General features: G+C 52.6%; 7 protein-coding genes across 7 annotated transcripts; 4 read left to right on the forward strand and 3 right to left on the reverse strand.

The window, feature by feature from the left end:
- Positions 1-3,042: 3,042 nt before the first annotated feature.
- Triagg1_2435 (uncharacterized protein) lies at positions 3,043-3,367 on the forward strand (the record flags this gene model as incomplete). Its single annotated transcript, XM_062896616.1, has 2 exons — positions 3,043-3,191; positions 3,286-3,367. 2 exons carry the CDS (start codon positions 3,043-3,045, stop codon positions 3,365-3,367), a joined length of 231 nt encoding a protein of 76 aa, XP_062758647.1.
- Positions 3,368-5,709: 2,342 nt separating this feature from the next.
- Positions 5,710-6,825, forward strand: Triagg1_2436 (uncharacterized protein; the record flags this gene model as incomplete). The annotated part of the gene is made up of 1 exon (XM_062896617.1): positions 5,710-6,825. One exon carries the CDS (start codon positions 5,710-5,712, stop codon positions 6,823-6,825), a length of 1,116 nt encoding a protein of 371 aa, XP_062758648.1.
- A 578-nt stretch (positions 6,826-7,403) lies between these two features.
- Triagg1_2437 (uncharacterized protein) lies at positions 7,404-8,162 on the reverse strand (the record flags this gene model as incomplete). Its single annotated transcript, XM_062896618.1, has 1 exon — positions 7,404-8,162. The coding sequence occupies one exon, from the start codon at positions 8,160-8,162 to the stop codon at positions 7,404-7,406; it is 759 nt and encodes a 252-aa protein (XP_062758649.1).
- A 1,308-nt stretch (positions 8,163-9,470) lies between these two features.
- Positions 9,471-12,961, forward strand: Triagg1_2438 (uncharacterized protein; the record flags this gene model as incomplete). The annotated part of the gene is made up of 4 exons (XM_062896619.1): positions 9,471-10,025; positions 10,088-10,206; positions 10,259-11,155; positions 11,227-12,961. The coding sequence occupies 4 exons, from the start codon at positions 9,471-9,473 to the stop codon at positions 12,959-12,961; spliced, it is 3,306 nt and encodes a 1,101-aa protein (XP_062758650.1).
- Positions 12,962-14,594: 1,633 nt separating this feature from the next.
- Triagg1_2439 (uncharacterized protein) lies at positions 14,595-18,437 on the reverse strand (the record flags this gene model as incomplete). The annotated part of the gene is made up of 6 exons (XM_062896621.1): positions 14,595-14,741; positions 14,798-14,931; positions 15,013-16,809; positions 16,890-18,059; positions 18,253-18,283; positions 18,357-18,437. 6 exons carry the CDS (start codon positions 18,435-18,437, stop codon positions 14,595-14,597), a joined length of 3,360 nt encoding a protein of 1,119 aa, XP_062758651.1.
- A 4,218-nt stretch (positions 18,438-22,655) lies between these two features.
- Positions 22,656-23,384, reverse strand: Triagg1_2440 (uncharacterized protein; the record flags this gene model as incomplete). The annotated part of the gene is made up of 2 exons (XM_062896622.1): positions 22,656-23,170; positions 23,270-23,384. 2 exons carry the CDS (start codon positions 23,382-23,384, stop codon positions 22,656-22,658), a joined length of 630 nt encoding a protein of 209 aa, XP_062758652.1.
- A 1,134-nt stretch (positions 23,385-24,518) lies between these two features.
- Positions 24,519-26,951, forward strand: Triagg1_2441 (uncharacterized protein; the record flags this gene model as incomplete). The annotated part of the gene is made up of 2 exons (XM_062896623.1): positions 24,519-24,773; positions 24,843-26,951. The coding sequence occupies 2 exons, from the start codon at positions 24,519-24,521 to the stop codon at positions 26,949-26,951; spliced, it is 2,364 nt and encodes a 787-aa protein (XP_062758653.1).
- Between the last annotated feature and the right edge of the window lie 161 nt (positions 26,952-27,112).

Raw genomic sequence — 27,112 nt, forward strand, 5'->3', positions numbered from 1 at the left:
TAGATCGGAGCCATGAAGCTTGGCAGCATTTTGTGCCATCGGAAAACGGTTGCTTGCATAACTGCCAAGTAGACTATCGGCCAAGCACTGTGAGTGCTGCGGTAGTGTGCAGAGGTGGCAATGCATTTCCTATCCTCTGAAACAAACAGCTTCATGACTCTACGCATCGTCTCGTTTGATACTCTGATGTCTGTTTCTATCGATGTGGGATATCATACAAGGGATAACACGGTATCGACACTAGGGATCAAGCAGCCAAATTTGCCTTTAGATTTTCAGGCGAGTTGACCGCCAGATTAGGATAACACCGAGTCAACATCCCATCTTCCAGAGGGTCTTGCAAAGGCAAATCACTCATGGCTAGGCAGCTTGCCTCTTAGATACACTAAACAGCACCAAAGACAAATATATCGTGGAAAACCACGCTTTCTGTGACAGCTAGCCCCTCTTAGCCGAAGCACCACAGCAGCAATGACCAGACACCATCCCGCTTGAGGAAACCCGTGGGGATCTTGGCTGAGAAGGCGAACGTTGCCTCTAGCATTTGTGGTTCACGTTACTCCGTAGACTATCAGCAGTGGTGAGACTGAGACAATCCGACTATCATTGCCATGTGGTTGGTTGATACTTGTTCCCCAAGGCCAATCGGCACGTCACTCCATCAGGTCTCAGCTTCATCGTGGGGCCCCAATGTGGGGGAAGACAGCAATAAGACGGAGATGCGGGATGGATGGATTTTGCCTGTGCTGTTGGATGGCGGCGCCAAAAACGGCTACCGAATAACCCCGAATCCTAATGGAACTATTGAGAGCTATTGTGTAACGTCATTTATTAGAAAAGAGTCTTTCTCGCTTGTGTTACATGATTGCATTAGATCCTTAATTATCGAAACCACCAGGAAGAAGAAGAAGAAAATGGGGGGACCCTTTCCCCAGAGTATTGACTTTCTGGGCCGCCTCTTTTACCCGTGATAGCATGTGGCACGGAGATAGCACGCATTTTAAACTCGGGTTGCGCTTTTGCTCTTCTCTCATGTGAAAAAAAAAAAAACACCCAGTGAGCATAAACCCGACGAGGCGAAATCTTGTTTCCATCTTGTTTCCATCTTTTCAGCCCAGAAAACCTTCGAACCACTTTGTCGGGCATCTGCCGAACGGCGGCGCCACCATCTAAATCATTACCAATCCCAAGCTTGAAGCCGAGTTATCCAGAGCCCAAATGACTGTGGCCAGCTGGCTAGCCACTGAGACACAAATAATGTCATATCGGCGGTGTGTGGGGGGCTGCATTTGTGTGTGTGTGTGTGTGTCTACTTGGATGTATGGAGTAGACCATGTACTCGCAGATGGCTTTCGCTGTTCGCTTTGCAAACCGATCGTCGCGCCTCCAGAGAAACATTTACGTCCAATCAAATCCCATACTATATCGCAACGAACGCCTTGGAAGCCTGTTGAGAAGACGCAGCGCCACCAACTTTGCACCGTGTGCTTGTGAGAGCTGAGCTTTCTTTCATATAGTACTTTGCAGTGCGACATTTGTTGTTGAACCCCGATTGTTACTTTGGGGGCTGGAAACCGAGTTCCTCAAATGTTGTTTGATAACGGTTTGTTCATCGCAAAATGTAACCGCCAAGGCTGATGGATTTGTCGTGTGCATGTGGCAAAAGTTGGACACAACATGCTTTAGTCGACAAGTTTGTGACCTGTGAAGAAGTCTTGGCGACATGGGAGGGCCGGCTTCTAGAAGACTTGGCTGCAACGTTGAGCGTGCAACGTCAGAAAGGCGTGTGCAGTAGCGTCGATGTAGGGAGTTTTTGTTTTTGCTTGGACGATGGGATTTGATTCTCATCACCTCACTTGATAGTTGAATCATGCTAAACGCTGTTAGATCATCATTGATGCCATCATGTCACGGTGGGCCACTGTAACAAAACCAGCATCCGCATTTGCATGTGCATGTGCGGTTCCATTCCAATCTCCGGGTTCCGAACCACGCCTTTGACCGCTTTTGCCGACCGAACGACGACCGTGTGGCGTCTTTTCAGGGCTCGGTGAGGGAAATGCTTGCTTGCTATTTGGTGCTTTTGTGTGGATGCGCTAGTCTAGTACATGCGTTGATGTGCAGTGAAAGGATGGACACAGGGCGAGCGCCTGATTGTCTGGCTACCTATCGACATGTCCACGTCTTGTGATGCTATTAGTAGTACCTCATCTCTCAGAGGATGCTGACAAAAGAAGTCTGTGGGTTTTATTTATTGGATTTGCCTTGAATACAGGTAAGGGGTAAATAATGATGGCCCTGATTCAGTTATCTTTGGCATTGGAGTCCATGGACTGGGGAAAACTAACAAGCATGGGCGTTCTGTAATTAATATTACGGAGAAACCCACAACTCCACACATATCAAAAGCATTACATACAAGTACGCCTATCTACATGTGCCTATCCAACAGTAGTTGGGGGGAAAATGAGGCGCGGGATTAAATAGCTCACCTACCTTATCCAGCTGGACCCCCAAAACCTTGAATCTGAGATAAACCTTGGAAGGTTAATCTGCGGCTGCTTTTTCCCTTTCAGCTGTGAATCTCGAATACATCCTTCTGGAGAGCGTCTGGATCAGCCATTTGGGGGCCACGCCCACAGGAAGAAGAGTAAGACAAGTCAAAAAGAGAAATACGGTTTCATAATTTGATTCATACACGGGATTGGCAGTGTTTGTTTGTGATAGGCTTGACTAATACCCCGTAAAACGCGCCGGTATCAGGTATTCCCAAAGGGACATGGAAGTTACATGTAGTAAGCCAGCCATTGCGTCGGGCCGAGTCTGATCGCTGGATCTCCGTTGCCGCCTTTTTTTAATTTTGTTCTAGGTTCTTATATAAACTGGGGGTGTATAAAAGCAGCCTTGCTCCCCCCGTCTGCCCACACTTGGCTTCCCTTTCTTCTTCCAAAAGACTTCTCTTCTTCGACAGACTCTCTCTCTCAAGTGTTCAACTATCCTCACACCATCGCCCAAAACTTTACTTCAACTTCAACACCAAAAATGCCTTCGACTTCTTCTGCTCCTCCTGCGGCCGCTGCCGCCGCTCCTGCTCCTGCTCTCCCTGGCCTTGGCGAGAACAAGGGCATCAAGTTCCAGATCAAGACGGGCAATGCTCGCTGGGAATGCACTCTGCAGGACCGCTCTCACTAGTATGTCTCGCCATTACCATTACTCCGGCACAGCGCAATATTCTCGTCATGTCATACGTCACAAGGCAAGCAAGCATCTAACATACAACCACAGTGAGCGCAAGAAGGCCCAGCGCACCGATTCCACCGATTCCACCACTTCCAGCGACTCTTCTTCTACTACCGAGACAAAGTAAACCGAAGAAATTAAAATAAAATAAATTGAGAATCGGGAAATTTCACCAGAGCTATGTTATGGCGTTTAGGGGAACACTTGTGCGCTCTTGAAGTCGCTCTCGCTCCCACGCCAGGGACCCAGAACAACTGCAGGAGGAAAATCGTGGAGTTCCGTTTGATACTGCCTCACTTTGGGCAGTCGGTGTTATGCATGCGTGCGTGCGTTTAGGGATTGAGATTTGTTATTTAGGTTTGGGGGGGCATTTGAGAACCCCGGGGAGTCCTTGCAGATTAGAATCATACAACCTTGACTTATTACGTTCCTTTTCCTGTCTCGTGCTGTAAATGAGTGAGGAAGACGCAACGCATCCAACAGCGCTTCTCATGCAAGGCAAGCTTCCAACGGTCCAGCCAAGAGTTTTAGAGCAAGGGAAAAAAAAAAAGGCTTGTCCGAGAGGATTGACGGCGTCATCGGAGCCAATTGGACAGGGGACCACAAAGCTTTGAATGTTCTAGGACGCGGGCATGGCTTCCAGATGAGGAGGCTCGAGTCCGGAGCTGTCAGCTTGGCAAGCGAGGGATCCAATCGAGCCAGCAGCGCAGCATTCTCGCGGCTTTGGTAGAAACATGGCCATGTGTGACTTGCATGTCGGGGAGCTCGCGTGACGGAGTGCCAAGTTGTGCGATGCGATGGGTTCTATGACCTGATTTTGATAGGCTTCCCTGGACAAATAGCCTTGAGGGTGTTGTTTTGCTGTGCTTGAGTAAGACCGGATCGGGCCGTTATCGGGGAGAAGAATGTCAAAGTTTGGAGTAAGATTCACTGTTGGTACCATTATCTTACCTTTTTTCTTGGTCTGTCTTCTCCATGTCACTGTAGATTCTTGGCGTTTCGATTCTTCGGTGTCTCGATTGGGATGTTGACTGATGATTAATGTAAAAAGAATTCGGGCATGGAGATTCTCTGTTGTAAGACTTTTATGCAGCCTAGATCTAAGCGCTCATATATCGTGTGTCGCGTGCCCACTACCTCCTAAATGGATAGGAAGGGATCATGTTCAATTTAATCGTCTACATTCTGCTCATGACGGTTCACATCGATCTTGCTCAACATCCCAGATATGGCCCTTGTCAATTTGTATCACATACCGGGATCGCCAGAGCTGTGATTCCGCTGCATTGAGAAAGTGGAATGCCGGCGGCTAGGCACACCCTGTCAGCACATCACGCAAAGGGCTGGTCCTCATTACCAACAAGACCAACAAGGCAACATCACGATGATTCACATGGTGCCTGACAAGGAAATTCCCAGCTTCCACTTTTTGGAGTTTGCCAATTGATGCGCCCACTTATGACTGGCAGTACAGGTACCGAGAAGAACGCATCTCCGTTGCAACGCCTTCACCTATTTACATGAAATGGTCATGTCACGGTGAAATGGATGAATCCCTCTCTAAAACCTCAGATGAGAGCGTTATCTAGAATCCGTCTTTTGTCAGTGGGGGGTTCCATCATCGTACATGAGCCTGCGTCTGTTAGTGCAGCCCGTCACGGCACTAGCATTATAGGCCTTGCATATTGCTGCCAGATGGCATCTGTTACCGCTTGACACATCACGGATGCCAACGTTGAGCCTGGGCTACCGTTCTTGTAGCGCTTCCTCAACACGTTATTGGCACAGCACGTCTAGCATCAGGTATCAGGTCTATATCAGGTCTCAGGTCTCAGGTAGAGGTACGTGATGCGTTGTCATGACAGGTCACGGATCATGTGACGCCTCAGCCCCGAGTGACTTAGCATCGAGCACAGTCCCCGTACCGAGTACCTACACCTAGGCGCCCACCCAGGCCGCGCATGGCGTTACGAATACGCCAGCAAAAAGGCGTCGAGAAGTGGCAAAGCTTCGCCCGCGGACCACGCAAGCAGGTCGCCTTGCCTTGCTCATGTGGCTTGTCCTCCATATTGCTCTTCTACCAGCTGTGGCGGTGACATCTTTTGAACTTTTCCCTCCATTCTTCCTCTCTACTCTCAAACTCCTTCACAGACCGGGTCGATAGGCTGAGAGCAGCAGAAAAGGATTTGTCGCTCATTCGGCTGCCTTTTCCCTCTCGCTTCCGCTCTCTCCTCCCTCCTCCTCCTCGCACGCAATTGCAGAGTTGCAGCCGCCTGCTTATCCGCATTTCCCAAGTCAGCAGCTCAGGCGCCGGTTGCCTTGCCTTGTCTGTGCCTTAGCCGCCCGTCCTGCTGCCCCTCTCGCTCTCTCTTGTGCGGACCAGACCGGCTCAGACCTGCTTCTTACATACATACGACCAACCTACTTAAACCCGCCCATCGAGCCGCCAACATGCCCATAGCACATCATATGGTCCTGGCCTCGGGCGCCGTCGTCGCCGTCTCAGTGGCAGTGGCTACCTTCATCGCCATCTACGAGTCCCCCGAGCTGCGCCAGTACGCCGACGACGTCCGCCGACGCATCGCCATGGCCTTCTACTCCATGGGTGACGGCATCACTCCCTCAGCCAGGGAGCCCCGCTTCAACAGGCCCGAAGACGCCGAGGGCTTCCTCCAGTCTCGCCGCGGTACAGGAGCAGAGCCTGGCGTCGATGCCGATGACGAAACCCGCCGCCGGCAGAGAGAGGAGCTGCTGTACTGGAATGCCGTGCGGCTCCAGCAGCGGGAGCGGGAGGGCCAGCCGCGAAACTCGTCCGACCCGCCTCCCAGACCGGCCAAACTGTCTCGCGGATCTACCTTTGACGATTTTTTGCAGCCGGATACCTCTGCCGAGCAAGGTGCATACGTCTTCAACTCTGGTGCCGACACTAGGGACTATGGCGGCCTGCGGCGTCGCGGAGAGGGCGCCCGAGGCTTCATGTCGCCCGCTTACTCCAATCCCTTTGCAGACGAGCATCACATCGAGGCCGACGAGATCCAGGATGCCCACCTTGCCCGCCAGCTCGCCCCCGAGCAGAGCGAGGTCATGTCAGACATTTACAGCGCAACCACCCGTGATGATCATGAAGAGCGTCAAACTGCCACTCTGGAGCCTGTCTCGCCAGCGCCGTTGATTGATGTCGCTCCGCTACCCATCCCATCACAGTCGCCGCCACCTACCCTCGAGCGAGAGCTTGCCGAAAACGAGTTCATGTCTGCTGGCCAAGAAGATCGTCGCGACGTCCATGCTACCATCCAGGCCTGGGCCCAGGAATCGAGCCGTGACTTTTACTCCCCTCTCCCCGTGACTCCCGTAGCACCAATGTCTGAGCCGGACGTCATCTCTCAAGGAGAGCTTACCCCCACCGACTCCATTTCTCTTGTTGGGTCAGGCGAGGATATTGCCAATGACGCTCACTTTTCTGAGCATGACAGCAATGGACGGTACATGGACGTGATGAGCGAGAGCGAGGGCATGGCCACCCCGGCAAGCTGGTCGGAGGTGGGTAGCGTCATCAGCGACAACGACGGCCCAATGCACGCGTGAGCGTAATGTGTAGGTTGGCATATGCAAACGCGGTCTGTCTTACAAGAGAGAGCCTAAACCGGGATCCTGTTCTATTTCCTTTTGATATGCTGTTTCCTTTTTGGGTATAAATGGTGTGGCGTTGAGTTTTGGCGCTCCGGGATCTGATTTAACCAGACATGACACTACTGCAGGTAGCCCCTCTATCGTTTACGGGCGTGTATATTCAATCTATTCATTCTTGCTGTATCTTCTGATCTCGTGGCAAGGTACATAGCCAACTGTTGTTGTTGCATCTTGGGGCAAGATATACATGTTCAGACTCTGACGTCCTGTTGCGCTCCTTCAAACTGCCTATACCTAAATACCATTGCCGTATCTACCGATCAATGAAACCATCTTTCTACACTAGAGTCTGTGCTTTCTATCTTCTGGGAAATACCTATGACGAAATATGAAGGGAGTAGTATATTACTTTATATCTGAGACATGGGGTACTGGATAGCCAACTTTGGAATGCTAGCCAGTATTTCCCCATCATATGACCCATACACTGGCGGCAGCCTTGTGATTCCCGCCGCACCTCTCTCTAAGTCCAACTATGCGGCATGTTGCAATGTTCTAGTATAGTCTGCAAATAAATCTCTGACCTTTCTTCCAAAGAGCTGAACCCAAAAGACGTCCTCGGCATATTTGCTGGTCCTTAGTTTGTCGTTAATTCGACGAACCGTCCCTTGACCATAGAGCCGTTCAAGATACTCCAGGAAGAAGGCGGTGTGCTGGTACCCGGCATCCCAGTTCTGTTTGACCTCTTGCTTCCAATGCGGCGGCGCAAGGTTGCAGTGAAGACGCACCCAGTCTGCGATGCCCTCGATGAGCCCGCCCGGGGCGGCGCCGAAGCCATTGTACTGGAAACAGTGGACAAGCTCGTGGATGACGACGCCGTTGATTTCCTGGGCCACGCGGTAGGGGGTGATTTGCGCAATGTACGAGAGCGAAAAGTGAATTTCCTTTTTGTTGTTGTCGCCGTTTTGGCCGACCGTGTAGGCCACGCCGGGCATGTCCTCGAGGACGAGCGTCACGGCGCTGGTTGGCGGGACTTTGGTCTCCGGGTCCGGGGGCGTGTTGTACAGGAGCTTGAGGACGTTTAGGGTGCCCGTGGTGAGGCAATCGGCTGCGTTGACGGCGCCGAGGAAGCGCTTTGCGCCGGGGTGCTTGAGGTCTCGGACCTGGAGCTGGATGTTTGGTACGGAGAAGATTTCCGTGTGCTCATCATTTTGAGATTGGCCTTGGTGGGTTTGCGTGCCGTTTGTGTGAGTTGAGGGGGGGAGTGGCGTGGGCTCTGCAATTCGGGTCATGGTGTTGATGTTGTCCGTCTGTCTAACTAGTATGTACCTTGGATATTTGTAATATATAAGAGGAGAGGCTGTACGGGATAGAGATAAGTAAAGACGGTGTAAAGACAGGCGAAGACGGGATATATATAAGTGAAGATGGGATGGATATAAGTGAGGACGGGAGAGACAAGTGAACACGGGATAGAGATAGCATTCCACTGTGAAAGACATTAATCATCACATGGCTAAATGAGGCTGAAGAGTACGGTAAAAGCGCCAGCCAAATCATCGCCTCTACACCCTACCTTCGGTCTATGTAACAATCCTTCTCAACGCCCAATCGGGTGTTTTACATCTCAAGGTAAGCAGCCATGGTATCGATAATGCATCGGATCAGCTTATTCCTCGTCGTGTTCTCGACCTTGGAGCCGTTCAAAAGCCGCGGGGCAGCGCTGTAGGTAATGACCGTTCACGATGGCGGGGTAGGGGACCCTGGGCTTGGGCACTCTAGGGGTTCCGGGGCTAATCTGGTGCCTAAGCCACGGCCCTGACGCTCTCCCAGCACTCCGAGGTATCCGGGACTTGTGGCTCTCAGGGGCTTCGTGTTGGAGTATCCGCTGACAGCCCCCCGCGGGAGTCTCTGGAACCACTAAAGTGCACTCATTTAAGCTCCCTGCCAAGTACCCTCTACACGCAAAATCAGCCCCTCTTCCCCCTCCAGGGGCGGCTGCTCACTTGCTCAATTGCGCGCACAGACCAGCAAAAGCCCCAAGCTCCCACCAGCGCTAAGCCACACGTGGCGCACCGGCGACCGGGGCAACAAGCATGGTCACGTCACGCCGCAAAAACTCCCTCCTGATTATTTTCTTTCTTTGTTTGGGCTGGAAATGAGTCGGACAAAAACACAACACAACTCCACACACACTCTACTCTCACCACACATCAACACACGCGCCCGCGCCCGCTAGCTAGACGGCGATAAGGGCAAAAAATCAACAGCAAAGGGGGGAACCGAGAGAAAAAAAGAGAAAAGGACAGAGGGAAACGGAAGAGCGAATTACTAATTCATTTGCGCTGCCCCTCCAAATGCCAGCTTCATTCCAACGATACCCGCGCATACACAGTCTGAGACCTTAAAACGAGAGAAAACAAGCAAAAAAAAAAGACAAGGAGACCGGGGAGGGGAAATCCTTTGCTGAGACGCAAAGAACAACCCGCTTATTGCTGTGAGTTGATAGACGAACATCATCAGGAGTTTGCGCTGGCCCTGTTCACTCTTTTGCGACAGGCCAGTTTGTCGCAAAGTCGACTCGCTACTTTTTTGCACTCATGGCTTCCACTGCTCTGTGCAACGCAAAGGTTCTGACAAAGGCGCAGACTGTCCAGCAGCAGATTCGGTCTGCTACCGAATCCATGGCCGATACAAAGCTCTCCGACGACCAGGTCAACAACCTAACGGCCGTCCTGCGAAACGACAACACCCACTTCGATGTCAAAGTACAGTACGTAAACACCATCAAGACCGGCATTAAGCAGCACAACGTCCCCGAGACGTGCATCCCGCAGCTCTTTGAGGGCCTCCGCAGCGCCTCCAGCTCCCAGCATGTCGCGTTGGCCACGGCCGGCTTCACAGCCCTCAACCATCTCTTTACGCGCATGTCGCGCCAGGAGCCCAAGTATCTGGCCAAAGAGGCCGTTCGGACGCTCCCTCTCGTCATAGAGAAGCTGGGAGATTCAAAGGACAAGCCTCGCGCATTGGCACTGCAGAGTCTAAACACATTGTACGCCGTTGCCCCCGCCGACGTCGAGCGCTCGATGCGAAACATGGCCATGGGCAGCAAGAATCCGAGGGCCAAGGAGGCGTCTATGCAGTGGCTTTTGGAGGTAAGTCTATCGGGCCTCTCGGTGTATGCATGGGCTGGGCCAGGACTGATATCGCTCTCTAGACTCATCAACAGCACGGTCTGCCATTTCGAGGATATGTCCCAAACCTGATGGAGCTTCTGGAAGATGCAGACGGAATGGTTAGAGATATGGCTAAAAACACCGTCATCGAGCTCTTTAAGTGAGATTCGTCTTACAATCCCCTGTACCACATTGACTAACCCAGTGACCAGGAATGCCCCCGGCGCTGCCAAATCCGACTTGAAACGACAATTGAAAAACTTCAAAGTCCGCCCTGCCATCGAACAAGCCATCGTCAAGGCCCTCGCTCCCACCGGCCCTCGCTCCGAAACTCCGTCAGATGCCGCACCTGCTCCTCCTCGACCTGCCCTGTCAGCGCCCTCATCCTTTGCCGTAAGCGACCGACCCGTGACGCCCATGGAGGTTCCAGCCGAAGCTGTCGAGCCGCAATATGTTAATACCCATCGCGAATTGGACGACATCATTAAGGAGATGGCCCCCCATTTTGAAGGAAAGGAATCTGAACACAATTGGATGAAGAGAGAAAAGGGTATTGTAACATTACGGAGGCTGGTGGCTGGCAACGGCCCGGCAGACTTTTTGGACACTTTCATGCCTGGGCTCAAGGCGCTGCTGGACGGCATCATCAAAGCCGTCAACTCGCTGCGAACAAGCTTGTCGAAAGAAGGCTGCAGTTTGGTTCAAGAGATGGCTGTCGCGTTTGGGCCCTCTATGGACCCCTTGGTTGAGCTTCTTATGCAAACGTTTATGAAACTGGCCGCCAACACCAAGAAGATTAGCTCCCAGATGGCCAATGCTGCCATAGACGCCATTGTGAGCAAGGTCACATACACTCCCCGGATCATGCAGCACATTTGGGGCGCAGTTCAAGACAAGAATGTTCAACCTCGAACCTATGCGTCTGGGTGGCTGATGACAATACTGCGGAAAGAGGCACATCACAAAAGCCACGTTGAGCATACCGGAGGCGTCGAATTGATGGAGAAGTGTATCAAAAAGGCCCTGGGTGACGCCAATCCCGGTGTCAGAGAAAAGATGAGAGCGTTCTATTGGGCATTCTATTCCGTATGGCCAGCGAGGGCAGATGCGTGAGTCTCATTTCAACACAATTCTTGACATGGCGAAGAAATTCAGACTAACGAGCATGATTAATTTACAGAATCATGGCAGACCTGGATACCACCGCCCAGAAGCTTCTCATGAAGGATCCAAACAACCCCAACCCTGGGAGGAAGGTAGAGGCACCAGCTGCCGCCACCAGGCCCGGTGCAGGATTCTCAAGGAGCACCACCGCAGTCGGTAGCAAACCAAGTCTTCGGGAAACCATGATGGCCCAGAAGAAGGCTAGCCTGGCTACGAAGAACCTTCCAAGCCGGCCTGGGTCCGCCATGTCTACGTTTACTCCATCTTCGGCTCATAGTTCCAGCACACAGCTTCACACAACTGCCTCGAAACCGCTGGCCCGGCATAGGACTGATACTAACACGATATCGGTCAATGCTAGTGGCATGTCGGTAGCTCCTATGAGGCCGGCCAAGAGACGGCCAGATGTTGCTCGTCCCGCAACAGCAGGCCCTTACTCTGTTCGAGATCAGTCTTCGTCCAGGGAAGCTCATAGCCCAGAAGATGATCAGCCTAAATACACGTCATCGTCATCGTCGAGGCCTGGGGGAGCTACTACACCAAAACGGCCATCCTCAAGGACTCATATATCTCATGCAAGCGAGTCGGGCATGATATCGCCAACCAATATTCGGCCAACTGGCATACCATCACCGCGAGGTAGCCCGGCTAGGCTCAGGCACTCCCAAACCATGATCCACAGCATGAGCCCAACAAGAGCGACCGACGATCTCACACTGGTGGTGCCAACGCTTTCTAGTATACAGTCGGCTTCACCTAGATTAGAATCGCTAGGTGCCTCGCCATCTCCTATTCTCCCCGCCGAAACCTCAACATCGCCTCGGAACGAGCCATCTTCTCGAACGCTGAAGGTGTATGAAGATCCCTTCACCGAGGACCAGCCAACACCAACGGCGTCCCTTCATACTGGACCTGTCTTGGAAGAGAGGCCAATCAATGAAGATGCGGCAAACATTCAGAGACCTACGCAGCCGCCCATCTCGGACGATTCCGAGTCCCAAGATAAGAATGGACAAAACGCTCGCCTCCTGGATAGCGGCATAACGAAGATCAAGGCCAAGAGTCTGGAGGTGCACGGCTTCCGAAAACTACAGTCTCTGATCCGTGACAGCAGGACCGTCTTCACTGATCAGCGGTTCGAGGCCCTGCTGATCGGTCTGTTCCAGTACCTGGAAGATCCTCTACCAGAACTCTCCGCAGACAAGGCCCAGGACGTCAAGGCCCAGATCCTGACAACCATCAAGGTGCTCCTGAAAAAGGAGCGGAGAAACTTCCAGCCCCACGTATCAAGGGGCCTCGAGTCTCTTCTTCAGACGCGTGGCGGTTACGATACCCGAGCACACGTAGTGAGCGGCCTGGAGCTTCTGGCCGATGAACTCGTCACCCTCGGCAATGGCTCCGAAACGGCCGTCGTGCTAACGAAACGCCTGCAGTCGTGCAGCGATACCACTACCGAAGGCTGCCGTACCCTTAGCATGGGCCTTCACGTTCTCAAGGAGATGCTTGACAAGCGACCCGAGTATGCGCCCACCCACAAGGAGCTCCTGCAGCTCACTGGCCTGGCGGGCCGGTGCCTCGAATCGGCCGATTCGGGCGTTCGCATGGACGCCGTCAAGTTTTGCGTTGCTCTGCACGCTCGTGTCGGCGAGGCGGCGTTCTGGGAGGCCATGGCTGGCATCAAGGACGACCCCAAGAGCTTGATCACGTACTACATTGTCAAGAAGCAGCGTGAGGATAGCATTGCCGCATAAGCTGTTACACTTTTTTTTTCTTCTCCCTTGACCTTTTTTTACTTTATATCTTTCTTCCGGCCGTTTCTAGTTGACGAGTTTGCAATCACGAAGTCTAGAGATGAGGCGTGGCGTCTGGAGAATTTGACAGCGAGGAGTGAAAAGAAAAAGTGTCATCTTTTTTTTGGGAGAGGCGTCAGGCGGATTGTTCATGAAGCAAAATTAGAATCTCTCTCTCTCTCTCTCTCTCTCTCTCTCTCTCTCTCTCTCTCTCTCTCTCTCTCATTCTCTCTCTGTCTGTCTTCGAAAACGTGACTTTTGCATACATGGAAACGCGACGGATGTCTTTTTGTGTGTGGTGGAATAGATGGGAAACTAGGAGGAGGGATAAAAAAAGTGAAGGGTTGATTTCTTTCTTATTTTTCTTTTCTTCCTTCTCCCCGCTTGAGTCTTTATTATTCCCGTTGTAAACCAAAACACCCCCTTTTTTTTCTGATTCCTTTCAGATTCTTGCTCTCCCCTTTTTTGGCCTTTTCATTTTTTTTATATTTCGACTTGTTCACTTCTTTTTTTTTTTTCCTTGTGAAAAAAGGGCCCCCCTTGTTTGGACGGCCCTGGTGGTTTTCCGCATCAGTTCCAAAGTACATGTATTTATTTGTTTACACATTTTTTTGTCAAGTTAGGCAGGCAGGCACCGCGGTTTTATCAGTTACGCTGTTTTGTAATCTTGGAAAATTTATATTCTCACAACTCATGTTTACTCTGTGACATTCACATGCATCAACAAAATCAATAACGATGCCGAAAACTTGAATCAAGAAGCGAGGGGGGGCAAAATCAAAGTAGCAAAGAAATTCATTAAACTTTCATATTCTTCTTTTCTCTCACTCACTCATCATGCTAAGCATCAACTCGACCCATTTCAACCATTTCATGCCCGCCCGCCTGCCTTGCTCAGTCCAAATATAAATCGTAGCTATATAATGATAGGGGGGGTAAGGGGTATGAAAGAAACAAACAGCAACGAAAAAAAGCCATCCATTCCTAGACAGCTCCTCTCCTCCGTTTCTCTTTCGCGTCAAAAAAAAAAACTCTTCTTCAACGATGCTGACAAAATGCGACCAAAAACAAGATTCGAAAAAGTTAAGAGAAAAAAGTCATGAGCTGAAGGATTTAGAAAAAAAAAAAAAAAAAAAAAGGTAAAACCAAGCATCAGCCTCTTTCATCAAGCCATACGAAACCAGCTCGAACGAAAAAAAAAAAAAGTTGAGATACATCAAAACTTCATGCCGCCCAGGAAAAACAAAAGGTTCAGCATAGGGCGGGTTAGACACAAAACAACACTACCATCAAGCAGTGTATGGGGGAAGATTGTATCCCTCCCCCGTCAACTGCAATCTCGGTCTTGATCAAAGCCAGTCAGAAAAAAAAGCCGACATTACTTTTCATGGCCAAGCACAAAAACGCCGCAAAACTTTGTCTCGCTAAAAAAAACGACAAACCCAAAAGCAAGGGGGATCGAAATCGTGACGAGAAAAAAAGAAACCGCCCGGAAGCTGTAGGCTCAACAACAGCGGCCATCAAAGCCCCAAAAGCCTACATCATAACCAAACAACATTGGAAAGGGCCATTGTCAAGTGCATGTATGGGATGCTTATTCATCCTGGAAGATTCTGTGAGTGTTTTCAATGACAAACTGAATGGCGAGGTTCTTGTTGTGCATGTCGGTCATTTCACGCTCAATGCTGAGATCCCGCATAATGGTTGGAGCAAACACGACGGCCAAGTTCTTGGGCGACATCTGATACGGAGGTTAGAGTGAGCAGATGATGAAATGTACAGAGGATCAAGACTAACCAAGTTCTCAGGCTCTCTGATTGCCACGCGATGAAGGTGGAACATGAGGAATTCTAGACAGTCCCGGTGGGCCTGGGGCATCGATGTAAAGACCTTGTGAAGATGAGAGCACCGTTCGGCCTCGTCGGTAATAGCTATTGCATAAAGGGTTAGAATACGCGATTGGGAAAATGTGTGCCGTTAGAACGGAACAAGATGGATAAAAAAAAACTCACCATTAGACTCCAAAACTTTCTCATAGACATCAAAGGTCAGTAGAGGGTTGGGCAACTTTCGGAAGTACTGCTTCAGGACACTCGTGACGGCAGTAATGTCCATGTCAGGGTCTGAGATGTCATAGTCCTCGTCCTTGTCGAAGCCATCCTTGATTTGGTTGATTTGAGAGTTGCCGCCAGTCTTTCGGTAGATACCCTCCTGGTCCATGCCTCGCAGCTCCACCTCTTCGATGCATCGAGTCACCACACTAGGGATCTGGCGATGCTCGTAGTCACATCTCTCTGCGAGTTCGGATCCGAACAGCGTCGATGCAGGCTCTGGAGCTGCTTGCGCCACCACAATATTGGCCTGGGCAGCTGGCCCGCCCTTGGCAGCTACATTCTTCTTGCCAAAGAGAGAAAACTGTTGTTGGTGCTGTCGCCCAGCCGGAGGGTTGGCCGACGGCGGGTTGGCGGACTCTCCTTGGGCCACAGTCATGTTGTACGGCAGGCCGATGCTGTCGCTAGCCAAGCCTTGCTGCTGCATTTGCATTCTCTCGCGATCGTTCTGGAAAGCAACGACAGCACGGCCGACACCCTTTGTAATGTTCTGTGCCATGGTCTTGGAGCCCTTCTTCCAGTTGAATTTCTTGACTTGGCCTTTTCTGACATGAACCACAGTAGGCCCGTGCTCGACAATGGTTGGGTCCTCGTCGGCGATAAGGGTGGTGCCGGTAGTGACGCTTGCACTGTCGAGGTTGATGGACGAAGCGCCCTTGTGCTGGCTGTAGATGCCCAAGCCGTTCGACTTGCCGTCGCCAATCTGGGACTTGAAGCGTTCCTGAATCTGGTGCGTGAGATCGTTGTTCATGTCTGCAAGCTGAGCGTTCTTGGAGGACAGCTGCTCAAACTCCATGAGCGCACGGTCCCGGTCCGTAACGGCCTGGTTCTTCTCTTCAAGAAGCTGATCACGCTCCTCATGCAGGCGTTCGAGCTCCTCGGTAAAGGACTGCTTGACCTTTTCGAGCTTTTCGACGAACTCCTTGATGGCGGATTCCTCTAGCTCTTGGACGTTGAGAGGAGCCTGTGTCTCCTTTGCCCGCTCAACATATCCAGCCAGGACCTCAAGCTGTCGAATCATAATCTCAGTCTGAGTGTCCAGCACGGAAACCGTCTTTCTCTTTTCAATGAGCTTCTGGTTGATGTTGAGCAGATCTTTCTCGGCGCCAAACTGCCTCTCCAACTCGGCCACTCGCAGCTCAGAAGATCTGAGCTGTTGCTTGAGCACGGCGGCGGTGTCCGGAGGTGGGAGCAAATCAGGGCTGCCACCTTCCTGGCCGTTTGCATCGTCTTGCGTCTTGGGCCAGCGAGGCGAGATAGCACCACGCGTCGTCTCGCTGATGCTTCGGGTGTGGGAGCCTCGAGAGGCGGCATGGTTTTGGCTGGACTCGACGCTGCTTGTACGGCCGTGGCGGACAGCGTTGGAGACGCGTCTAAGGATAGATGACGAGCCCTCATCAGAGCCAAGGATCCTGACCATGTCCTCCTCCATGGTGAAATCTGCGCCGCTGCTCCACCTAGGAAGCTTCGGCGAAGTAGGTGAGGCGTGAGAGCTCTTGGCTGCCGGCGTGCCTTCCTTGGGCGGAGTCTGTGCTTGGATGCTTGGGGGCACAGGAGCCGCTCTGGGCTGCATGTAGGTGTCAGTCAAGGGCTTGTCAGCTGCACCAGACCGAGAGGGAGGGCTCTGGCGTGGGGTCGAGACGGTGGCATCTTCAGAAGTGGAAGATTTGCCCTGCGCGGCACTTGGGCTGCCATTGACTGGATGGATTTGTTAGTGAAACGAACGTGAATCCATTGCGCAGTAGATATGACGGGGGGGTGGAGGGGGAGGGTAATACCAGGACGGGTAGGTGCCGACGGAACCTCCTTTCGCGGAATGCTCTTGACGCTGTCAGAGCGTGGCCCAATCTTTGGTGCGCTGGGATCAGCTTCGTCTTGCGTCTTAGAATCGTAGGAGCTTCGCGATCCGGGGGTATTGTCCATGGCCCTTCGCGAATCAGGCTGCGAGGTGCTGTCTTTGCGCGGAGTACTGGTCCCAGTTCGACTGGGGGTTTCCTGCTGCTGAGGGACGGATTGCGAGCTGTCACTCCGCGATTCTGTAGGCCTTCTCTTCCTCGGGGCCTCATCGGCGGATGCCTTGGCCTGGTCCGACTTGGAAGTAGAACGAGACGAAGACTTGGTCTGCGAAGGGTCGGGAGCTGCGGCGGCGCCCAGGAAGGCAATGTGAGTAGCGGAAGAGTGCGAGTCGGCGCGCTTGTCAGTCATGGTCGGTCTGATGTGGTCCTTGTCCTTTTTCTTGCCGGCCTCACCAGTGCTCTCCTTGCCATTGGGCGATGGGCTCGTATCAAGAGCCACGGATATCAAGAAGCCGTCGCCGCCATCACCGTTGTTGGAAGTGATGGTCGAGTTGCGGTTTCTGCGGTATGTAGTCGAGGGGAGGTTGAGGCCGTCCTTGGTGGCATCAGCAGCTGCACGCTCTGGAGAGCGCGAGGCCTTGGAACCGCCCCTAGACGACGACTCGTTGTGTCGGTGGCCAGTGCGAGGCCGCGGAGACAACTCCGTGGGCCCTTCGGGGTCGACACGGTCGTCGGAGAAGGCATTGTTCGGAATCGCACCGGGTGGGAGGGCCGGAAGAGACTTTTCCGGCACCGTGGGTGCTTGTTCTTTCTCTCGAGCTTTTGCTGCCGCGGCCGCTTTGGATTTCTTTCTTCTCCTAGCCATCAAAGTCTCGTAGCAGTCCATGCAGAAAATGCCCTGAGACGTCCTCGCATAACGCAGGTTTTCGATCTTGCGCTTGCAGTTTCGGCAGCGGAAACATGTCGAGCAGAAGGCCTGATCACCTGTCAGGATGGCCAGGTCCTCGATCTTGTTGCCACACGCAGTGCAGCTGTATGTGCAGTTATTGCAGATGAGGGAGCCATCGCCGAGCAGGAGAAGGTTGGCATCGGAGTCGAGGAGAGAACCGCACGAGGTGCAACGGAAGCAGTCGAGATGCCATCGGTTGCCAGCTGGCAAGACGTGATGTTAGTACGCAGACACACTCTCACACGCAGAAGAAGAAAAGATCCAATCAACATAGGGTCATGTCACAAGTTGTGTGGCGGTCAAGAAACAACAGGGTCCCGTCGAGGCTGCACCGCGGTCTCCAGCAACTTTGAAACAGCTTGTCCCTCTTCCCAAAATAGAGCAAACGAAACTTACCCAACTCAAAAGCTTTGCCTTCTTCTAGTATCTAAAGGGCGAGCGCCGTTAGTCGAAGCCACAAGCCGGGGAGCATGTCTCGCAGCGCGGGTGGCATTACAAACCTCACCACAGCCCTTACAGGGGAACGCATCGTCAGCCTCCATCGGCGTCTCCAAGTACTCGTCCACGATAGCGGAAGCCATGATGGGCTAGAGAGTGGACAGAGAGGGTTGAAAGGGGGAGGATGGCGCAGCCCAGAGTATGTCAGGGCAGCGTTATATATGTATGTATATATATACAGGTCGAGTTTGTATATGTGCGCGAGCTCGCAGGCGGTGCGGTGTCCGACGCCTCGTCAGCAAAACGTCGAGGGCCGGAGTGTTGGAGGCGGGCAGGTTTGACGGCTACGGGCTGCGTAGGACAGGCATCGATGGCGATACACAGGGAGCAATCTGGGCCAGTCCAGGCTGTCGTCTCGTCGTCTCGTCGTGGCCAGAGCAGAGCAGAGCAGAGGGGAGGCGTCTTTGGCGCAAGCTCTCGCAGCAAATCGCGGACAGCTGGGGCCGGTGCTACACAGAGCAATGCAGTCGTTGCTGCAAGACAAGGGGTCGAGGCACCAGCGGGACAGCGAGTGTCCAAGGCGAGATGCGTCGAGCTGTAGCAGAGCCGAGCCGAGCTGAGCAAAGAAGGATCGAGAGAAGAGAAGAGCGGCGGAGGAGAGGCGGCGAGATGGAGAGAAGATGCTCCAGTCCAGTCCAGTCCAGTCCAGGATGGCCACGGGGAGGGGATGTGCTGGCCGCCTGTACTGGTAGAAGCAGGTACCAGGGACTGCCACGCCAAAGGGACCCCCCCAAAAAAATAATGGAGGACCCCCCATAGAGCAGTCCCCAGTGAGGGTTAGAGGATTAGAGGGCCCTCCCCCCCCGTGGTCCCCTAAAACAGGTACGGGACAGGTACATTGTCCAGCAGTTTGCGCCATTGCTTGTTAAGATGGTAAGTACATGTACCTAAAATTAGACGGTGCAGATTTCATGACCAAAGGGCTCTTTAGCACATGATTAGCGTCAAGCCACGCAAACCAGCATGCGCGTGATGGTGATGGTGAAGGTGATGAAGATTTGCGACGATGCGTGGTGATTGGTCGGGCCGTGAGATTGATTGTGTTTGCTGCTCGGGATTGAGTTTTGCTGTAGATGCAGTTATTGCATGTGCGTGCTTCTATTGACGACGGCAACCACATGCCGATGTTTGGAATGTACCAGACATGTATTGAAGGGATTGCCTGTGCGAGTACCTGCAGTGCTTGAGCTGAGAGCCCTTCATTGATCCCAACAGGTACAGGTACATGGCCCGATATCCAGCAGCTGCATGCGAGTGGTCCCCTGTGCCCACCAAAACTCGACCGCCCAACATCCTCAGCCACCTAAGCTGTACTTGGCATCAGCTTGAAAAAAACTTGGATCAGGGCAATGCTGGACAGCAGCAATAAGGAGTTGGTCGCACTACGGAGTGTCTATGCTGTCTTTTGGGTGCATTGAAGTCTTCAATTCGCAGTCACTGTCGGATGGATGGACTTTTTAGGTTCAGGTTACATAGGTACTAAGTATTGGTACCAGTACCTGGCAGGAGACGGGGCGCAGCTTGTCCAACTGCAGTGGACTGCAAAGGCCAAGGCAAGGTCAGGGGCTGCTCTTCAGGAACATTGATGGGCATCAACCCATTGATCCATTGCACACATGGACTCGTACCTGGACGTCCACAAGGGAGGCGGGCTGCTCCTTATTTCTCCTTGTCCGTCACCTCAATCATGTACTCGTACATGAATTTTGGAGGGCCGGGATCCAGCTAAAACATGAAACTTTGACTGTGCAGCTCCATGAGGCAGCACGTTGCAGAAGATGGAACAAGGCACATCAATCCATCCACCTCACATTGGTTACCTGGAGGATACGGTTCTGGGCAATTACTAAAGCACTACTCCGTGCAGTTAGAGGCAATTTGCTGACATGGATATCGCCTTACAGCGGAGTACTCCGTTTGCACCAAGACACGGTACCTATTTCTAGACTTCAGACGGACGAGTACCTGCCAAGGTACCAACAACGTACACAGACCCGAAATGAAGGGAGCTTGTTGGTCTCTCTTGGAGCAATTCAACGCTCTTGGAGTAGCAGCCGCTTAACCGCCTCAACTCCCAAACGCCTCTGTTGGCCATGAGTCCAGTCCTAAGCTGCAGCGGGTGTAGCGGCCTGCCTTGGCGCTGTCTGAGGGATCGACCGCCTCGCACGATTTGCTCAGTTGAGTCGATGCCGCTCGAACAATGCTGAAACCAATCCGGCCTTGAGAGTTTTGCCGATGGTTTTGATGTTGTGTAGTAGTATGGAGTACATGTACATGCGAATACTTGAGCATGCAATCATTCTGCCAAATTGATGTGTTACAGAAAAAACTGCATGGCTCTCCTTTATTCAGCTGAGCCAAACCTACTTGTACGAGCCCCCATCGAATGAGAATGCCCATCAATATCAATTACAATCTGCGTAACACCTATTCCCACATCTGCAGCGGAACATCCGTCGACAAACGGGGCCAGAGGTAACCTGCAAGCTTTTGAAGGATGGTAGCACGAAGACTTTTCCAACAACAGTCGCACACTGCCTGACCAGGACTGACTTGATACCTACTACTCCGTGGACCACCGTGGTCTTCCTCATTCAAATCGTCCAGGGGGGGTCCTCGAAACTTGCCTCTTTTGTCTCTATACACATGTGTCTTTATCTCTACCTACGTTAGTACCTATTCGTACATTCGATTCCCTTTAGTAGGTACTCGTACAGTCAGTCCTCCGTGCATGCGAGACTAACACGACCGGACCAGGGGGGATCCCACCGCCAAAACAAGCCGTGGGGATGGGCTCGAATGATTCCACCCATGACACGCCTCTTGACTCGAGAGTGATGTTTTGTGCCATGCGAACCCAATTTCGTCGTTGCAATCCAGCCCTTGCCCGTTTCATCTTTGCCGGCGACTTTTCTTTCTTTCTTGTTTCTTTTTCCCTTGCCCAATAACTTCGACTTGTTCTCGACGCCGCCACATTCCAGGCTCCTTAGTCATCATCCCGCGTGTGTTTCACGGCATGACTTTTGACCCCTTCTCTCCACTAAGGCCGTGTTTCACCTTGATTGGGCATTTCCAGCTCCTAGGACGAAACAGGACGGCACGGCTCTTTCTTTGCCTCTTTGCGTGGGATACAGGCTTTGATAATCCAAGTGTGAGGTGATGGATGAGAATTTGGGCCGTTGGTTGCTTCACACAAAATACATACAGTTGATGTCGGATCCCATGGCATTGAAATGAGCACCCGGCTGTTCCGCGTCTGAGTGACATTCTTATTTAACACAGTCAAACACTAGGCTAGAGTTCTCCTTGATGCACTAAATCCTACCAGTACTCGTATATGCTTCATCTCTCCGTGGGGATGGTGGCTTCATGTTTCCTTGAATTTCCTTGCTTCAAAACGCAGTACCAACAACATACCTGATAGACCGAGTAAATGCATCGAGTAACAGCCCAATTCACTCGTCACACTCGCATTCACATCCCAAAGACGGCAGTCTTTACCGCCAGACAAAACAACTCCAACAGGGCGCCTCATGTAAATGGCAAACCCCCATCAATTGGCCGAGCCAGCTTCCCAATCCGTACCTTGTCGCAGCCCACGTCTACTAAATGTGCCACAACCTTGTCCAAGTCTTTCTAACAGTAACATGGTCAGCCAAGTGCTGCTTCATGCTTCGTCGTGGCCTTTTCAAAACTTTTCTACACTGCCCTCGGCGCCCAGCTGAACAAAGTAAAATGCGTAAAGTCTACCAGGGGTTTCAAGTATCACAGCCCGATCATTGTCTCAGCCCACCCAGCCATGGAGGATGCAGACAACGTGAGCCAGAGCTTTCCAGCAGACGTGCGAGACTCACCCATGACATGTACGGTGTACCCGACCCTTGTCGAGCTGTCGATCTGCCGTCAGAGCCCTGCTATGCTTCTTACTCGTATGTCTGCTGCATATCCTGCTAGGCAGTATTGTGATTAATAGGTTGTGCTTCTACTAGGCAACTCTATGTCTCGCTCTGTCCGGTGTTTCAATTGGATTGATCAATCAATATTGGTGTTTGCTATATCGTACAAGGCTCTTTCCTTGTGTCTCTTCATTTGAGCTGATGAGTTTGATCCGCGATTTTCGCAATATGGGTCTTTGTAAAGAGCACCATGCAATCCCGTGCCTGCTTTACCCGTTCAACTTGATATCAAAAGGCTTCATTCCCTTGCTCCATTATTACCGTGGGGTGCAATCGCCAAATCTGACATGCCAAAGGTATCAATCGTAACAAAACATGAACAATGCAAAACTCCAACCTGCCGTCTCATTTCTGAGCAACAAGCCTCTTGACCTTTTCCAACAACAATGAACTCTCCCTGCCCAGCTTTTTCTTGCCGTCCTTGTCCCTCGTCTTGGCCATGGCCCTTTTAAACCTCTCCCGCTCAGCCTGTTTCTGTGCTCGCTCCTCCATCCGTCGCTCATACTCTTTTCTCTTGGCGTCGGCCTCTTGACGGCGGTCTTCAGCCTTCTTCAGCTGCTTGTCGTAGTAGCCTGGGCGTCGAGTCCTCCGCCTGTGGCCGTCACCGGGGCCGGACGCATCCACTCCCACCTGTGCCATGTCTTCATCCTTGATCATGAGCTGCCTTGTGGGATGCATCTTCTCTCCTTCCTCTTCATTGTCCTCCTGGGCGTCGCCTTGTGCCGAGTTCACTCCATCCTCGCCGTCATCCTCATCATCACCGTGGCTGGGCCGGGCTTTGGCTTCCTCCGCAGCCTTGATCTTGGCGTATTGCTTCTTGACCTTGGCTCTGTGAATCAAATCACGCTTCTTCTGATCGACTATATACAAAAAATCATGTGAGTTTCATTGTTTGAGCTCGAACCATGGTCATGTGAAGTGAGATGTAAAAAAACTTGGGGAAAAAATTTCAACGTTACCTTTGCGACGCCATGGCCCGTCTGGTAGATTCTCGGGTCCGACTCTGAAGCCGTGCTTCTTCTTGGGGGCTTCTGACGTGGTGCCCGCGCCCTCAGATGTTCCTTTGGGGGCCATTAGGCTCGTCAAGATGAATCAATATCGCCTTTGCCTTGTTTTTTCTTAATGCCCGGCACTGCTTTTTTTTGGAGCAAAAGCGAGATGCCGGTGAGGCGCGAGGTGAGAGCAGGCGGCTAGCCCTTTTGGTGCTGGGCAGTGGGGTCAGCGCGAGTATAGCGCCATAATCGGGTGCCCCTCACAGGTGAGCACTGAAAGACACGCCGGAACAGTGCACCATCTGGCTATTCCAGCGGCACTGCCGGCAGGTGGGGGTGCTGAAGCCCGCTGTACTTGCACGAGTACAAGCTGGCGGCTGCGTGCGCCTCTGCTGGGCCAAGTACCTGATCAACAGATGGACCCAGATGCAAGTTCATGCGACGACATTCATGGTGAGACAAAAGGGCGTGTTGACGAACATTTACAGTATGAATATGATTTCATTTTCAAGTATTTCTAAGTTTAGCTGGAACAAGGCCTATGATGTAGATACATTCCCACGACTTACAGAATCATCGTCATAGAGAGGCCTTGTAGAGGCATTTGATTGCCATCAACCACAACGTGCTCAGTATCATCTCATCTCAAATCCATCAATGGATCAATGCACCTTGTCTTAGGCGCATGCATGCAACCATGGCCTGTAAATGATCCCCCAAACTCCACTAACCTGCGCTATCCCATGTCCCGCTATCGGCATTTCACGGTCCTTTGGGCTCCGACGTAATGTTTGCGTGATTCACCGCCCAACGACACCCCGGCAGTACTGAGTAAACACAAGAAACTTCAATCCCTTGTCCATCCAAGCCGAAGCATTTCTACTTACGAGTACTACTCACCCCAACCGAACGCAACGCTGCCCTCGTCTACCTGCAGCGACCCTTGCCACACGTGCAGCAACCGAAGCAAGACACCCCCGTAGCTCAGCTTTTCCGCCCGCATCTTCCCTACCTACCACGAGACCAGCACAGCGTCCCGCTTGGATGAACAGCCCGGCCAGTAGATCGGTTCCGATGTTGACGTTTCCGGCCGCGGCTGCGTCCATCATCCCGGCGGCTGAAATTTTCGATGCTCATGCTTTCTTCTTCTCATGATCCGGTAATTTCCAGCTGCTTTGGAGCTGCTGCGGAACCACCGCCATAAAATCGGCCGCAAATGCCCATCTTCCAAGACGACATTCATCATGAATCGCCGGCCTCCAGCCCCATCGCTATTGAGCCGGCACCCTCGAGGAGCCGTCGCTTGTCCGAGGAGAGTCTGCGAACCGAACTCTGCGAAGGGCCGGTTCCCGATAGCCCTATGCATTCATCACCAGCAAAGGGCGACGAGGAGAACAGGATCTCGGATAGGGCCGAGCTGATAGAGAGGTTGAAACGGGGAGAGAGCCCAACTTGGGTCCCCAACCGCCATGTAAGCCCAAGCAGAGCACATGTCTCTAGAGATTCTTTTTGTGCTTCTTACTAACCAGAGCCCCTCTAGCTTGAGTCGATTCTTCAGCATGAGCAGTCCCATGGCGCCCAGGAGCAAGGTAGAACCTCACCCGAATCGCCCAATCTCCTGCCGCCAGCGCCGATTACGCCGGACAAAACCAAGTTGCCAGAGTCGGCCGATGCGAGACTGCGAGATGGGCTGAGCATCGAACGACCGAGATCAGCCTTTCACAGCGGCGATTTCACGAGCGACGGAACAGCATCTGAGAATGGGCATCACGGCGACTCGGGCAGGGCCGGTGCCCAAGGACGAATGACGTCCGATCATGCTTGGTTCGCAACCTCACCACCTAGACACTTTACGCCATTCCCCTACGGAGCGAGGACCCATGGTAGGAGAGGACATCCTCTAGAAATTGAGGCCGCCGATGGCTTCAAGTCGGATACCTCTCCTTTATCAACATCGCTGTCCAACTTCGCGTATCAACCTCCGACTAGTCCCCTCGCCCAGTCTGAGACGAATGAAGATGTCGACTTCTCTACGCCTCCCGACTTTCCCTCCATGAAACACAAGTCAACGTGGCGACACCAACTCAACTCGGTTCATTCTTCGCCATTTCTCCCTCCCTCAAGGCAGCGGCCACAGTCACGATTTCCGCCACGACGAGAGGGTGCCCTGCCATATCAAGCCCACCAGCCTCGCCGTTCTTTGACTTCCACCCCTAGTTTCCCCCACAGTCACCATCCCTTCTCCTCTCCTCAAACGCCGGCTTTGCTGCGCTCTCGACGACAATCCTTTGGCCCAGACACGTCGCCCATCCAGCACGCCTCCATGGTTGGTTCATACGAAGAGAGCATTCTGCGTGGCCGCATGTCAACAACACCATCAAAGCCATTTGAGTTCCTCGCCCAGATTGGCGTAATGGGAAAGGGCAACTGCAAATCCAGCCTCAGATGCCCGCGGCACGTAACTCTCCCCTTCCCTGCCGTCTACTATAGCTATGGCGGTGCTCCCCATGGGAGGTCGCTCCTTGACGACGGCCCGAGCCCATACGTCGGCCAGATTGACTTGGAGAACGGACTTTCCAACCCCGAAGAGGAGTCGAGGTCGCGAAGAAAGGCACAGAGCCGGTACAGTGACAGAAAGCAGCGAGCCGGCAGCGAAACAGCCGGGTTGAGTGTCCAAGATTCGGAGGCGGATCGAGAACGGCACAAGGCTGCCAAGTCCAAGCGCCTACCGGCTTCTCCGAGGGCGCCCCCGGGAGGAAGCTATAGAATCCCTGAAACAGGGCAGATTCAAATCGTCATCAAGAACCCAAACAAGACAGCAGTCAAGCTCTTCCTAGTGCCATATGACTTGTCCGGCATGATGCCGGGAACCAAGACTTTTATCCGCCAGCGCAGTTATTCTGCTGGCCCCATAATTGATAATATACCAAACATGTCCCAAGCGGACGGCGACCGCCCCATTCTCCGATATCTCGTTCACTTGCACATTTGCTCGCCCGCCAAGGGGCGCTTTTACCTGTACAAGAGCATCCGCATCGTTTTCGCAAACCGGGTGCCTGACGGCAAGGAAAAGTTGCGTAACGAAACAACGTTGCCCGAACCGCGCTTCTCTCCCTACAAGCCCATCCGTGTCATGAATCCTCCCCTTTCGACTTCTACTGGCGCGGGAGCCATGTTGGCCAGTGAAAAGGCCTTGCGGCGGCGCAGCCTGGGCGTCTTCATGAGCAGCAACACGTCGGCCTTTGATGGTATGGACGGCCTTGCATCTCCGGAGGAAATGCCAATGACGGCTCCGTCACCCAGCTCTGGTCGCGGCAGCGTCACTCCCATGGAACTCATCCCCCTGCGTCTTCCGCAGCCAGACGCCGCTGGCAACGAGACCAATGGTGGCTCTGATGGAGCCGCCGTGGAACATGGTTCGCTCAACGGTTCGTCTTCTCTGGCCAACAACCGCCCGTCCACCAACGACTCGGGAGGCGTTGACACCTGGGGCCCATCGCAATATGAGAAGCTCAACAGAGGCGACACCGGCTACGGAGGAAACGCCTTCAGTCGCTCGGCTGCTAGCAGCTCTCCCGGAAATGCTCCTGAGGGACTGCTCTCTCAGCGCCTGCGTGGCCTAGGCGTAAAGCCTCGGCAGACGGACTGAGCAATGAGATTTACCCGTCGTTCCGCTCTCCGCGCAAGATTGAACAGTGTCTTTGCGGTCATTTGCTTCAGAACATGTACATCATATTCACCTACGTTTTATTTTCTATTCTCTATCCTTATTCGTCATGACCCCACACCCATCCCAGGTGATATTGGACG

Source organism: Trichoderma aggressivum, assembly GCF_033847375.1.
Source record: "Trichoderma aggressivum f. europaeum strain CBS 100526 chromosome Unknown scaffold_006, whole genome shotgun sequence".
Lineage (NCBI taxonomy): Eukaryota > Fungi > Ascomycota > Sordariomycetes > Hypocreales > Hypocreaceae > Trichoderma > Trichoderma aggressivum.